The 15,737-nt window shown below is 36.2% G+C and overlaps 1 protein-coding gene across 1 annotated transcript in view; it reads right to left on the bottom strand.

Moving 5' to 3' along the window:
* The window catches only part of SMARCA1 (SWI/SNF related, matrix associated, actin dependent regulator of chromatin, subfamily a, member 1), an 80,125-nt gene that overhangs the window by 22,368 nt on the left and 42,020 nt on the right, over nt 1-15,737 (bottom strand). Inside the window, exons 17-20 of the mRNA XM_037731031.1 lie at nt 14,226-14,336; nt 13,854-13,967; nt 4,233-4,355; nt 1,810-1,942 (exon numbers count right to left, since the gene is read on the bottom strand). Coding sequence (XP_037586959.1) covers nt 1,810-1,942; nt 4,233-4,355; nt 13,854-13,967; nt 14,226-14,336 — 481 coding nt within the window. The remainder of the gene's footprint in view (nt 1-1,809; nt 1,943-4,232; nt 4,356-13,853; nt 13,968-14,225; nt 14,337-15,737) is intronic.

Below are 15,737 nucleotides of genomic sequence, written 5' to 3'. Positions count from 1 at the left end.
ATGTTATCTCCCTGCCTATCTTCTAAAGAAAATTCTTCTTAGAAATCTCTCTGCACGTACACTTTTACATTCTTTTCATTCTACTCTTGATGCTAAAATTTCTCTCTTCAATCTGTTTTTCCCTTAAGCCTCCAAATGCCCTAAATTTATGTGCTAAATGTTATGAGTAATACTAATGTCATGCTGGTTTCAAGGAAAAGAAAGTTCATAAACTTAATGTTACATTACGTGTAATAAAAACTCAATACAACTGACCTCTAAAGTCCCCCAGAAGACCGTTTTAGATTTCCAGAAGAAAAAAATCTCCCTAATTAAATCTGGATTTCTTCAAGCACTAGCACTCTAGATAAATTAAAAGCTGCTCCTAGGCAGTATGAATCTTTAGTATATTTATTAGTACTGTAATGTTTCTTTCCCAGTATTGCAAAAGTAGCATTTCAGTGGTTAGGTTAAATAAATTTGGGGCAGGGGCTACCATAGAAACTTAACCCTATGTAACATTGTTTCAATGGCAAAAAAATGCTCTAGATGCTACACATCTTGGTTCAAATTATAAATTTAAGAGCTGAACCTATTTGGAAGTTAGACAAGTCCTATGTACTACATATAGAAAACTTGCTAGAAATATTTACCTATTTTTAATAAGATTTCTGGTTAAACACATGGAGTTCTGGAGGGTGGTGTGCTCAGGGAGGGCACCAAAGCTCTGCACCCCCTTGGCCCATACTTTGCTCTACACACTTCATCTATATCCTTTGTAATATCCTTTATAATCAACCAGTAAATGTAAAAATATGTCTGCAAATGTTTTGCTATTTCTATCTTTAGTGTATGGCCATACCACCCTGAATGTGCCTGATCTTGTCTGGTATTTAAAAAAAAAAAAAAAAAAATTGGGCTGGGCACAGTGGTGCACGCCTGCAATCCCAGGATTTTGGGAGGCCGAGGCGGGTGGACAGTGAGGTCAAGAGTTCAAGACCAGCCTGGCCGACATGGTGAAAGCCCGTCTCTAATAACAATACAAAAATTAGTTGGGCATGGTGGTGGGTGCCTGTAGTCCCAGCTACTCGGGAGACTGAGGTAGGAGAATCGCTTGAACCCAGGAGGCAGAGGGTGCAGTGAGCCAAGATCGTGCCACCGCACTCCAGCCTGGGTGACAGAGCAAGACACCGTCTTGGAAAAAATTAAAATATAAATAATAAATAATAAAAAAAATCCATATGCTTCAGCAGCTAAACTGATTCTGGTCGAGCTCAACAACACAGGTGAGTAAGAGAGGGAAAGGATTTGAGTACCAGTAAATAGATTGATTAAAGCAATCTTTTCAGATCTGTGCCCACTAGCCTCAAGTTAATGCGACCCACAGGAACCATCTGGAATAGGTTGGAACTCTAAGGGTGTTTGAGCCTCTAAATGGGCCTGACAGGAACTCTCTACTTCAAGGACGACCTAGAAAGAAAAGGCATGAATTCAATCCACAGAATATGAATCTCCGAATTGAACCAGAGGAGAACCAAATTCCAGAGGCCAGAAGGTGGGAAACTAATTTCATCACTGCTCATCCAATAGCCACCCTTGTTTTATCAGAGCTTTATTTAGTTCTTTTAGCTAATTGATAGAGTCAACAGCAGTCAGTTTTTTAGGATAAATCTTATAATATTTTCACAGAAATACAATTATAGTTTATACTCTCACTTATGTCTTATTCATAAAAGTTTAAAGCATCCCTGAACAAAGGTACAATTAAATTGATGCTTAATAAATGAATAATGTTTAAATACAACATCATGTTTCAAATTATATACAAACCTGAATACTCCATGACCTCCTCAGGGGATTTGCCCTCTACCTCTCGAGCTATGTTATCAATGTCATCTCTTCCATATTTCTCATTAGCTTTAATAAACTGGTTAAAATCTCGTTTAGTCCAGTTTGTGAAACCCTGTGAACAAAAAGTTAAGCATTATCAATAGAGGTTAAATTAATAAATCCATGTATTGTCCTATTTACCTCTGTACAATGATACATTAAAAAACAGTTTAAAATGCTTAAGATGTTTCTCCTTATAAAATTGCACGTATTTTATGTTGGAATCAAAAGTTGAGTGAGAGTTGTTAAAGAAATAACTGCTTTTGTATTACAAAGAGAATGTAATCTTTTCTAAGTACTTAAAGTTGATTTATAGTTCTAAGATCTGTAGTTTTTAATTTCATATTTTATAGATGCCTACTACATTAAAATACAAATGCATGAAAATAAAAATGCTAATATAAATGCTGAAGTCTTGATATTCTAGTACTTCAATGATTTTTTTTTTCACAGATCTGTTCCCATGTAAATTAAGAGAGGAATGTGGATGCATTAAATCCAAAGAACACAGAGGAATAACCAAAAGAGAATGTAAAAAAAGAAAAAAAAAATTTTTGTAGCTCTTTACATCATTCTGAACTAGTGTGAATAAATAATTTCTGTTCTAAATTATGTTCATAAATGGAACTTCTACAAGCAGAACGTTACTAGACCCACTCAATTTTTTTACTAAAACATAAAACACTTTAGCCAGTGTTCTAAATTCCCTTGGCATTATTAGCACGTCTGTGAAATCACAAGACCAAGAATTTGTTTTCCACTCCTCAAACCTCAGCTCACATAAATGTGATATTCTAGACATTGCAAAACTCTATCCGTGGCTTTTAGTTGATAAAGATTTCAGATGACCCCACATTTGTTCCTATGTACTGCCATGGCTTTAGAAAAAGATTATTTAAGGCAGCAGAGGAGGACAAAAACGAATTCATCTACTAGGAAGGGCAAAAAATTTCTAATTACAATCTAAAAGATTATCTCAGGTGAGACTGTATATTTTTGTTATACCATCCATTCACAATATACTCCAAGCCACGTAGCATTCTAAAGCCATAACTTCACTTTTGCATTCAGGAAATACATACAGAACCTGAATATTTAAATGTTTTCTTTTATTCTGTTGTAAGTCCCAATATTCAGCCATCTGCAATTATAATTTCAAACTAAACTTTATTACTTCCAGGCATTTGGCTCAAAAACTTGTGAATGTAATTTGCGAAAATTCATACAATTACATGTTATAACAATGAAAAGACCTATATAATAAATAATGTATAAATATAAAAACTACCTTTCAATAATTAATGTGGAGAATTACCTACTACTATGCATTGCACATTGTTCAAAATTTGTTGAATAAATAAATCTTCCTGGCAACCCTCTATATTAATGTCTTACAGCACACATTTTTGTTTATTATTTTGCAAGTCTTCTGTGCTGAAATTCTATCTTCTATAGTTTATTTTAGAAGTAGAACAATCATAAAACTCATCATAGCAATAATGACTTGAAAGCATTAATATTTTGTTCAAATGGAAAACTTCCTAATTTAATAATTGTTATCCAATGATCACCTTAAAAAGCTTCAGACATCTCTCATCATTGTATGAAAGTTCTAAGAAAGGATAAAAAGAATTTTGAAATTTATGAAATAATTCCATTAACAAAAATTAGTGGAATATAACTTCAGGAGACAATTCACATCTATAAACAAAAGAAATTTAAGTTTTCAAGAATATGTTTTAACAGGCTTGGCACAGTGGCTCACACCTGTAACACCAACACTTTGGGAGAACGAGGTGGGCAGATCACTTGAGGTCAGAAGTTTGAGATGAGCCTGGCCAACATGGTGAAACCCCATCTCTACTAAAAACACAAAAATTAGTGAGGCACGGTGGCAGGTGCCTGTCATCTCAGCTACTCAGGAGGCTCAGGCAGGAGAATCTCCTAAACCCGGGAGGTGGAGGATGCAGTGAGTTGAGATCGCACCATTGCATTCCAGCCTGGGCGACAGACGGAGACTGTCTCAAAAAACAAAAAAGAGTCTGTTAATAACTACTGTCAAAATTCAAATGTGGATTCACTGACCTTATTATAAATTGGCAAAATGTATTTCACATTGCTAATACTTGACACTTATATTTTACATATATATACTATCCACTATTTCTAAAATGGCATATTCTATAAGATCAATTTTTTAAAATAGGGATATTTGGTCTAAACATGTTTACAAAATAGCCCTGAGTTCTGTTGGTGTGTCACATTAGGATACTAGGCCCATACAATAAAAATTAAGTGTGATCTATATTTTCTTTTTTTCTACTGATTGATTGTAAGTATTTCAACCATTGAAAATCGTTTACTTGTGTGAGAAGTTTTTCCTTTTCTTCAGTCTCTTCTGGTGTAAGAGGTTCTGCTCCATCAATCTTTTTTTGCTCTTCTCTTTGAGCCAGAGCTGGATTTGGGATATCAGGATTTCTTGGGACCTATAAAATCAGGAGACAAACTAAGAGTAAACTGATGATAAAAATTAATTACTAAAGCTGTATATACACATATCAATCTTTAGAGTTATTTTAAGAGTAAACAATATAAAACCATAGCCAGAATGGCACATGGTCCTTTCTACATTTCTGCTACCATGATCCTATTGAAATTAAAAAATATTCTTGTGCCACATGAGATTTCATAGTTAAAACCCACCAGTAAATGAATGCCACATTAGATTTCAGATTTGATTATATTCTGGAACAGTCTATCCTTATACTATTGTAATACACAGAACAAACAAAAAGTTTGGCAGTTAAAAAAAAAGGTAGGGGGGCATATTCCCCTGGCAACATAAAGCAGGGTGGAGAAACGGTAATGCACCTAAACATTACATCCAATAGTCTGATCAGTTCAACACGCCAAAAGAAAGGAGTGCTTTTATTGCCTGCCAAGGTATGTAAGGGGAGAGAACATTTTTACATAAAATGGAAAGTTTGGAAAATGTAACAGGATAATGAAGAAAAAAGAGGAAACAGAGAATAGAAGAGGGAAGGGTAGAGTAGAGCACACAGACAGCTATGATAGGACCAGCAGTCAAGGGGGAAAAGGCTACAACAGCAGTGACCAACAGAAATCATTAATGGTGTTTTGGTTACAGAACTGCAAATACAGTGAAAACTAAGAAGAGAACTCGAGTTCTAAAGACAAGGACAGAAGCTCAGTTCTCCAAGAAAGCAAGCTGTCACCTGTATCTCAAAACCGTAGTCTGCAGAGCCTCAGTGTATCACAATGAGCATATACAACCAGTGTGGTTCAGCAGTATGGGGCTGAACTATACTGTTTGTATGGAGGAACAAACGAAAAAGCCCAAAGCCTGATGCCATCAGTATGTACATCTGTAGCTATAAGGAAGCACACTGATTTACGAGGGCAAGTACATAACATGTGTACTACACTGCATAGCATTCCATTAAACATGAAAATAAAAGGGCTGGCAGTAAGCCTTCTACTGCTTGAAATGCACACATACCATAAACGACTCATTCCCTAGGGGCATCAGATAGTCATGGTTTTATTAGAGTGGAATTAGAATACATATTAAAGTGCATTTTTATCACTGTTATAGGTATTTCATAGAGTTTGGAACTGTATCATTGTAACTTAAAAATAACTTTAAAAAATTATTAAGTCCAATAGTTCTCCAAGTATAAAACCTAACTGAGCATTAAAAAGAAATACCAAGAAAGTAGATTCACTTGTAATCATCAGTATCAGGCAACCAACTTGGCAGGTATTGACTAAATGTCTATTATGTTTGTAGAACTATGATAAGTACTGATTAGAATATACAAGAAATATAGGTTTTATCCCTTATCCCAAATGTTTCAGACAAGAAGTATTTTAGATTTCAGATTTTTTTGGGTGGGCAGGGAGTTGGAATATTTGCATTATACTTATCTGTTGAGCATTTCTAACTTGAGAATCTGAAATCCAAAAAATGCTCCAATGAGCATTTCCTTGGGGTGTTGTGTCAGAGCTCAAAAAGTTTTGGATTTCAGAACATGTCAGATTTCAGGTTTTCATATTAGGGAAACTACCTATATTGGACATGGTCCTTGCCCACAAGGAGCTCACAAACTAGTTGTGGAATTTTGAGCTGTACCTTAAGAACTCTAAGGATTTGGGGAGATGGAGAAGGAAGAAAGAATATTCTAAGCTAGAGCAGTATGAGCAAAAGCATGAAGGTAGAAACATGCCAGAAGGCACATAGGGGGTTTATGTTGAAAAGAGGTATGAAACAAGGCCGGGTAGAGACAGATTTACAGGGTCTTGAATACACAGAAGGTGCTGGAGACTTTTAACAAGACAGTGAAGTGTCAAAATGTAGTGTTTTCACCTGTAAGCCTTTTGCTGGATGGACTGAAAAGTGGGGAAGCGACTAAGAGGTAAGAGAACCTACTGAACTATCCTAATCTACAAATGAGGTATGATCATCTGGACTAGGATGGTGGCAAATGGAAATGGAAAAGAAGGTATACGTTTAAAATGAAATGTAGCCCAGTCATAGCATGATCAAAAACAACTTTTCTTCAGTGGCTAAAACTAAGGTTAAAATTACAGGCATACCAACAATTCCATTCCTAAGTATTTACCCAAAGAAAGGAAAACGTATCTATACAAAGAATGACAAGATTGTTCAAAGCAGCTTTACTCATCACAGCCAAATGCCAGAAAACAGCCCAGATGACCATCAAGAGAATGGATAAGCAAAGTGTGACCTATCCATACAATGGAATAGGTATTACACAATAAAAAGGAAAGAACAACACAGATACATGGGACAACATAGCTTACTCTCTAAAACATTATGCTAAGTGAAAGAAGCCTTGTACATACTGTATGATTCTATTTATGTGAAATTCTAGAACAAAAATTACAAAGATAATCTGTGGAGGGAAATATCAGAACAGTGGTTGCCTCTGAGGAGTGCATATGGTCACTGGGCACTTTCTGGGGTGACAGTAATGTTCCATATCTTTATAGAAGGGGTTCGGGTTACATAAGTGTATGCATTTGTGAAAATACACTGAATGGTACACTTACGGTTTATATATTTCACTCTATGTAAATACTTTTAAAAAATCATAAACAAAATACGACTCTGGCTAATGACATGCATGTTGAAGTGTTTCTGGGTAAAATGTACTTATATCTGCAACTTTGAAATGCATAATAATAAGATAAGTATCCATATGATAGAGGGCCAGGGAAAAGGAAAAATAGGTGAAAAAACAAATATAAGATGTAAATTGTAGAATATATGTGGTGTATATATGGGTGTTCACTGTACAATTATTTCAATATTTTTGTATTTTTTTTAATTCTTCAAATATGTTTTTCTAAAAGTACAGATACAGCTTTAAAAGTTAACAGAACCCTTAAATTGCTGGTATGTGAAATTACTTTGTTTTCAAATTTTAATTTTAATTGAAAGAAATCTCTTTGATCTTAAGACATTCTTCTATTAAATATTTTCAAAATTTCCATGTCTAAGAAACCATATTTTTAACAAAATGAAAATATTTTATAAACATCTAAGTTATGACAGAAAATAGATAATATACCCACATAAAATTAAATAAAATAAAAATGTTTATTCCCATGCAGATATCCCCATACTAAAAATTTTCCCTTTCAATTTCTAATAAAAGCAAAATCAGAATATTTTATAAAACCATTAGATTTTAGGATCCACTGAAATTTATTCTGTATCTAGTAGTCATATATTAATATTAATATTAACACAGCAAAACAAGAATGATTTCATGAAAGCTATGTTTGCTAATTCTAGAAATTACTCAAATACATAGCTGCTAAAATGTTTAGAATTTGAAAAGGCTCAAAAATTGTAAATTCCTATATCTATTCCTAATATGTTTTGGCTGTGTCCCCACCCATATTTCATCTTGAACTGTAGCTCTGAACTAAACTATATTATTGGTGCAGTTGATTAGAAATCAAGTGGCAACAGGAGGCCTAAGGTAAGACCATCTAAGAGCACAGTAACACTGGGGAATACCTCGGGGTGGTTACAGAGCAGGCACTACTGCTCTGGTCACATGAATGCCTTCTCAACATGGAGACTGCATCAGGGCGTCTTAAAAAGGGCTTGTGCAAAGACCTCTGAGAAGGGAGGCGACCTCTGCTCACAGGATCCGGGAGGGTCTTTTCAGATGGGAGCTGGCAAAGACAGAAAAGCCTTGCAGGGCTGAGGTCAGGCTCTGCCTAGGTTCTCGGAATATGGAGTAATTTTAGTTGCTCTAAGTCTCTAATGTTCGGCAGATAAAAGCCCCTTGATGCATTGGGAGTGGTCAGACCTGGTGGCTGCTCATCTGCTATACTTCTGAAGCAGCCGCACCCTGATAACAATCAGTGATAAACTCAGAGTACTAGTTTAGCATGTCTTAGAAGGATCTCAAGTGCTGTTAAATGCTCAGAGCACTGGTTTAGCTTGCCTTAGAAGGAGCTCAAGTGCCCCTCCCCCCATCTTACCTACCCCTTCACCCTCCCCTTCCATGCCCATAAGATCAATGAGATTATACACATAATAAAAGTGTATGGAGCCCAGAATTCAAGGCCAACGGAGTTCCCACGCTTGCGCTGGTCCCCTGGACCCATGCTGTAAATTCTACTCTTGTGTCTCTGTCTTTATTTCCTTTTCTCAATCCCTCATCACTGCCAGGACTATAGGCACCCATGTATGGGGTTGGGGCTGGCACCCAACACATGGCGGCAGATCTTTCCCATGCTGTTATCATGATAGTGAATAATTCTCACAAGATCTGATGGTGTTATAAAGGGGAATTCCCCTACACAAGTTCTCTCTTCCCTGCTGCCATGTAGGATGTGACTTGCTCCTCCTTGCCTTCTGCCATGACTGTGAGCCCCCCCCTCAAGTCCATGTGGAACTGTGAGTCAATTAAACCTCTTTTCTTTATAAATTACCCAGTCTTGGGTATGTCCTTATCAGCAGCGTGAAAACAAACTAATACACCTCCTATAAAAAAAAAACTTATCCTTAATAGTCATCATTTTAATAAGACATACAATTTTTTACCTCATGAGGTTCGTATCAGCATTAAGCTTCCTGGAATGACTTCAAAGTGCTACATAAGAATTAAGCAGACAAATTACAGACCAATAGTACTGAACAGATATCTAGGAGGTATTTCAAGTCCTCATACTCTATGTCTCATTATCATCTCCAGCAACACAATATATAAAAAGTTATCTTTCTAAAGGAAAAATCTCAATTATTATTTGGATTTCTAGTCAGACACTAAGGAATTTGTGATTAAGAACTGTATTCCATGAAGTAGTGAAAAACATTTTTTGGGCCTTGTTTCTTAGGAGTTTAGCAAGCATTGCGTAGAAAATACAGAATACTGAATTAAATGTGACAGCACACAAAATAAAAGCAGTAACCTGAAATCAGCTCACTGTATTTTAGTTATACCACTGCAAAAACAGGTGGCCCACAATGACAGATTACCAAAACTCACAAAGACGATGGAACTTCCTCCATGTGTCGAATGTGTATATTAGTCCCTAAGGAATTTTTTATTGGGGACAAACGTCAGAATGTTCTACAGCTTTCTTTAGCTTCAAATGTGGCAAAACTCTTGCATTCCAGGTGTTAGACTCAATGGAATGTCCAGATATTCTGGATTTTTTATGCTGCAATTGAAATTTCAATTAAGTCATCCTCTTCCAATATAAAGGTTTTAGTGACCAAGTGACTGCATGCATTAAATAACAACTCCTTTAAGTCAAAAGAGCAATGAAGCCTTTGAATATGCCTAACTTGCGACAAGATCAAAGCTTAGACAGCAGCAGGAATGAGCAAATCATGTACTGCTATCCACCAAGTGGTTAGGGCAAAACAAATGCTTCTCTCACCTTCAAATAAAACAAAACTCTTTAACTCCAGATCTTATTATCAGTAATATTGCTGTCACCTTGTGCTGAATATGGGAGTGGGAAGGAGGGAAGCAAAATAGAAAATGAAAATGCAAATAAGCAGGAAGTACAAGGAAACCACTCTTTACCAATTGCTTCAAAACTTGTGAGCACTTCACTAGCCCCACTCCAAATCACAACAGAATAAGCCTTTGAGGACTTAACATAGATAAAATGTAACCATGAACCACAGTGTCCCCAGCTAGGGGCATCACCTATCTCCCCTTGGCTAACAATCCTTTAAGCAGTAAAGTGGAAAGAGTCCCTTTTTGAAAATCTGTGTATACAGAATACCAGGTAGCTTCACTGAAGCAGTTTTGTTTTGTTAATTTGAGGATAAACTAGTGTTCCACTCACTTTGTGGCCCTGATGAGTTTTCTGAAGGTATGAGGGGGAAATAAAGCAATGCTAGCCATGCCTTGAGAAGATATGTCTAATGGTTACACAACACATGATCCTTGAAAGGCCTTTTAAGATGATTAACATGCCGTGCTGATCTGTCTATTCTCTGAACTCAAACAAAAGAACACCCAATTAAAGAACCCACCTTAGCTCAGGTCCATAGTTCCTAGCAAAGAATGGAAGAGACAAGGTCCAGAAAGAACCAATAACCAATATCTGCCTCGTAAATCCTCAGCTAAGTATGCATAGGGAGGATCAAGGCAAGTCTTAAGACAATACAGAGGCAATCTAGGATGGGGCTTAAGAGAGCACAAGGCTAGGAGTAGAGTAGTAGGGGACTGGTTCTCCTTCCACTACCACCACCGCGGTCCAGGTCACCACCATCTTCTCTCATTTTGATACTTCAACAGCCTCCTGGCTGGTTTCCCTGGATAAACTTGCCATTCTCTGCATCATAGCTAGAGTGATCTTTTAAAAATGTAAATCTGATCATCCTTTACCATTTATAAGTTGTATGACATTGAGCAAATGACTCAGGACAAATGACTCAACCGCTCTATGCCTCAGTTTCCTCATCTGTAAAATAAGGATGTAGTTCCAGGGCTGTTAGGAGGATAATGAGCTAACATTTATAAATAACCTGGAACAATAAGTAACACAAGTAAGGACTAAGTGTCTGCTATTAGTATTATTTTACCGCCTACCTACCCACCCACTTCCCTGCCTTAAAAACATCTCAGTGGGTTTCCTCTACTCTAAAGCTAAAGTTCAACCTCATTAATATGACCTACAAAGCCCTCCATATGATTTGATTCTACCCACTCGCCAGCCTCATCTCAAGTCACCCTCCTCCTCACTAGTCCCTAACAACACTGGCCTTCTCAGAGCTCCCAAAAGGGGCTATTCTCCTTCCCACCTCAAGACCTTTGCATATGAGGTGCCACCTGCCTCAGCTTTTCTCTCCTACACTTTAGACTTAGCTCATTCACATCTCTGGAAACTCAGCTTCAATGACACTTCTTTAGGGAACACTTCCCTGATCTACCAGTCCACATGAGATACCCATGTTATACTCCCTCATCAGCATCCCTTGTAAGCACAGAACCACACAAATACCACCATCATTACACTGTAGTAGCTAATATCTATCTCCTCTATTAGAACGTTAAGTTCCATGAAGTGAAAGATTTTGTCTTATTCACTGCTTTATCCCGAAGTGCTTGGCCCAGTACCTGGCACAGAGGAATGCTCAATAAATAGGTATTAAACTTTAAAAAAAAAAAAAAAAAGTCCTCCTTTTACTCTTTTTCCCTCTCCTCTAGCTTCTTTAGGGGAAGTGAGGAAAAGCAAACACTAAGGTGCAATAGCACCAATTCCATGCCATCTCCCCTCTACCTATTCATCCCTTTCCTCTATTCTTACACCTCTCCTCCTCCTCCTTCCTTTCTACCACGCTTCACAGCTGTCCCTTCATTCCTCCATCTTCTGAGTTTCCTCTCTTCTCCATGTCCTTCCAGCTGGCCACCATCCAAAAAGTCACTGTAAGACTTCACCCCTAACCACAAACTGCCTGTAATGAAAGGCACTGTTTATACTGAAACCAGACCCGTGGTCAGAATTTGGTGGGCACTGTAAATTATCATGGGGAATAAAATTTCAGTATCTCCAAAGAAGGAGCATAAAGTTATATCAGAGATGAGTTTTTTTATTGTTGCCACTTGACTACCACTTGGCCCACCTCCCAAATGTCATGCCACACCATTGTAAACACAGTCCTTATTTAGGACTGCAGAAAGAAGCAGGGTTACATCACATGCAGAAAAAGCCCAGAAGGTCTGAGTGGAACAAACAGAGCATCTGAATACTAAGAAGTTACTTGTGAGACCAGGACCCATGGCAACCCTGTTAGCGCCATGATCTTGAACAAGGTCATTTAACCTCTCTGAAGTTCAGTTTCCTCACCTATTAAATGGAGATGATAATAACACCGACTTCATGAGGTTGTTAGGAATCAAATGAACTATGTGCTAAAGCACTTTGTAAATTATAACATGTTCTATGCAAATATTTGATTACTGAGGTCTAACATTTCAATTAATTCTCCTTTCAAGTCTCAGTAATAACAATTAAAGTAACAGAAAATAATATTCTAAACCTAAAATTACTATAAACCTTAATGAGATATGTATTTACCTCATAATATAACTACTTCATTATTAATTTAAATATTTAATAATTATTGTTAATAATTAATTATTATTAATTTTCCTACTTTTGTTTTGCATTTGAATCTATAACTTACCTGTTTCTTCTGGCATATCACTGTTTTCACTTTCTTTGAAACTAGTTTTATGTCTGATGCGAATGTTCACCCTAGAGATCTACTCTAGTTCCAATACATAAATGAGTTAACTATCTTATATACATGGAGCTTTTCTAGATGCATTCCAACTACTAATTTAAAATAATGGGTCAGTTCTAATTGTGATAAAGGTTTACAAAATGAAATTTAAAACACAGCTATCAATTCATAAGACAGAACATTTCATACAATTAAAATAGTGTTAATATTTTATAATTTTTTTTTTTTTTTGAGACAGAGTCCCCCTCCGTCGCCCAGGCTGGAGTGCAGTGGTGCGATCTCAACTCACTGCAATCTTCCCCTCCTGGAGTCAAGTGATTCTCCTGCTTCAGCCTCCCTAATAGCTGGGATTACAGGCATGTGCCACCACGCCAGGCTAATTTTTGTATTTTTAGCAGACACGGGGTTTCGTCATGTTGGCCAGGCTGATCTCAAACTCCTGACTGCAAGCGATCTGCCCCCCCTTGGCCTCCCAAAGTGCTGGGATTACATGCATGAGCCACTGTGCCTGGCCGATATTTTATAATTTTTTAATATTAGTGATTATTATACCTTTGGTCATCCCTCTCCATTCACTAGGAAGTCAATTTCGACATACAGAAATTACCTGGTATGCTTACTCTCTCAATATGACAGATTTAGTGTGACAAATACTAGATTTCACTCATGAAAACTAGGATTCTATCTATCTATATAAATCAGAATTCCTAATACCAAAAGATCATTTTAAAATTGTATAATTCATTATCACGTTTATCATTATCTTTAACACCTAAGTGACTACAATCTACTAACCACTAGCAAGGCTTTCATCAACCTATAAGCAATAAAGACAGAAATACTATTTCTTGGACCTATTAAGGAAATTATCAAAAATTTCCTATCATACATTAACATTTGTTTCTAACCACATACCTATTGTACTTTCTACATATTATTTAACCATTCAAACACTGGCATTATAAAAATAATATGTTGTTATTACTATTTTGAAATATTGCACAATTCTTCGTTAATCTCATTTAGTGATGACTGTAGTGGTAATTCAGTAGCTTGATGTTTTACAACTAAACTTCCTCTTTGGTTTTAAAAACATCATTGTTGTGATTTACTGTTACATTCTCTGAAATTAAAATGCAACACCTTCTAGTCTAGATTAGCAGATTAAATTATTTTAGAATCTATTAATCTAAAAAAATTGAAAAAATACCTTATAGCCTATTGTCTTCCGATAATAAAGAATTTCCTTTTCCAGGAGCTCAAATAAGCGTGGTGGGAAAAATTGAAAATCCTGAACATTTGGCTGTTTTGGAGGCCGTGGAGCCTATGAGAGGAAAATGGATTATATATACCTCTTTTCAGTACATGAAGTAAACTTACTTATCTTTTACTATTTCTGTTATATATGAAACAATAAATACAATGAAATCTATTTATGTGGCTGGGCCAAATCAAATACATTTTTGTATTGCTATATTTTAGAGACTATGATTTGGCAATGATATAAGTAAATCTGAACCACAGATCATGTTGCAAGAGAAATCTACTTTAGGACATAAAAACTGGCCTTGTCCAGTTTTACCTTTGGAATCTTTGGCTCACTGACACGCAAAGCCTCTCTAAAGTAGGCATCCACTGCGTAGTTTGCTTTGCGTTCTCGCTTAGGCGGTTCGATCCATTCCACCATGCCAAGCTATACACGACAAACAACAACAAGGAGTTTAATGACTCCAAACAGTTTTATCAAAATCAAGTACATCAAGGCTGCAGAAACGTAAGTAAGCAAAAGCCATCAGGAAGAATCAAAACTTGCTTTATAAATCACAATTTACCTCCAAAGTTCCAAAATGAAGTGTACACCGCTTAGATGCAAAGACAGTTTTCTTTATTTTTATTTGAAAGTAGGTTTAAAAACTAGTTCTTCCTTGATGATTGAGAAGAATCTGTATAATCTGCTTAGCATTTTTTGTCAAATTAAATAAATAAAAGGTAGCTAATATAGCAGGAAGAGTAACATTGACTGTGGTAACTGTAGTAAGTGTATGAATTAGAAACAGATGAAAGGGGTAAATAATAAATATCACCATGATAAGCATGTTCAAATGAGACCTTCTAGAAATGTAGGTATGGCAGAGTTGGAAAAGTTGGTGGAAACAGAAAGACCTAGACTCTGCCACTTCACTAGTTGTATAACTTTGGGGAAATTATTTTTTTCCATCTTCAAAATGAGAATAATAATACCTACCTTGAGGATTACATATGTTCATATGTGTGAAATCATTAAGTAAACTGCCAAGAGTTAAATGCAAGATATTATTAAACATCCTAAGTAGCATGAACAATGATTTGGTAGCATTACTAATTTTACACTATCATTGGCTAGAAAATATAATTTAACAGTCAACAGATAAAACTGACACTACAATGTTCTGGAGTTTGAGAAATGGCTTCCTAATTCATATTTTTCTTGATTTCAGTGCTTAACCTAGTGTCTTTATAGAAAAGAGAGCATTAATCTACCATTAGTTATCTCACTCTACTTGATCTAATCTAGGGGCTGAATTCCAACCTTGACATCATATTTTAAGAGGGGATAACAAACCAAGATGACCAGGATGGTTACAGATCTACAAATTCTCACAGTGTCTAGAGACGTAAAGGCTAAAGGCAGACACAATGGTGGTATTCACATCTGTGAAACTCTATCAAATAGAATAGAACACAGTTCTTTGTTGATCTATAAGATTAAAATCAATGTGAAAAGTTAGGAGAAAGTCGATGGCTACTCAATATAATTTAACTGTTAATTAAGTACCTACTGTATTATGTGTAACTCAGTGTCAGAGATATACAGATGAATACAATAATCTCTTTCATCAAGAAACCTGTAACTCAAAAAGTTTTCTGAGAACCAGAGAATATAAGACATCGAAACAAGCCACCCTGAGAGGGATAAGATTCCCAACACTACAGTGTTCAGAGGCTGCTTATCTCTTTCAGATGCTAAAGATGAGATTTCTTAATTACAAGAAAGTTAGCATAAATGACCTTCTAACTCTAAGAGCCTATGAGATATCGACATTATAATGAGATT

Source organism: Cebus imitator, unplaced genomic scaffold (assembly GCF_001604975.1).
Source record: "Cebus imitator isolate Cc_AM_T3 unplaced genomic scaffold, Cebus_imitator-1.0 Scaffold376, whole genome shotgun sequence".
NCBI lineage: Eukaryota > Metazoa > Chordata > Mammalia > Primates > Cebidae > Cebus > Cebus imitator.
The sequence above is the reverse complement of the archived record's forward strand: the minus strand, read 5'-3'. Positions and strand labels throughout refer to the sequence as shown.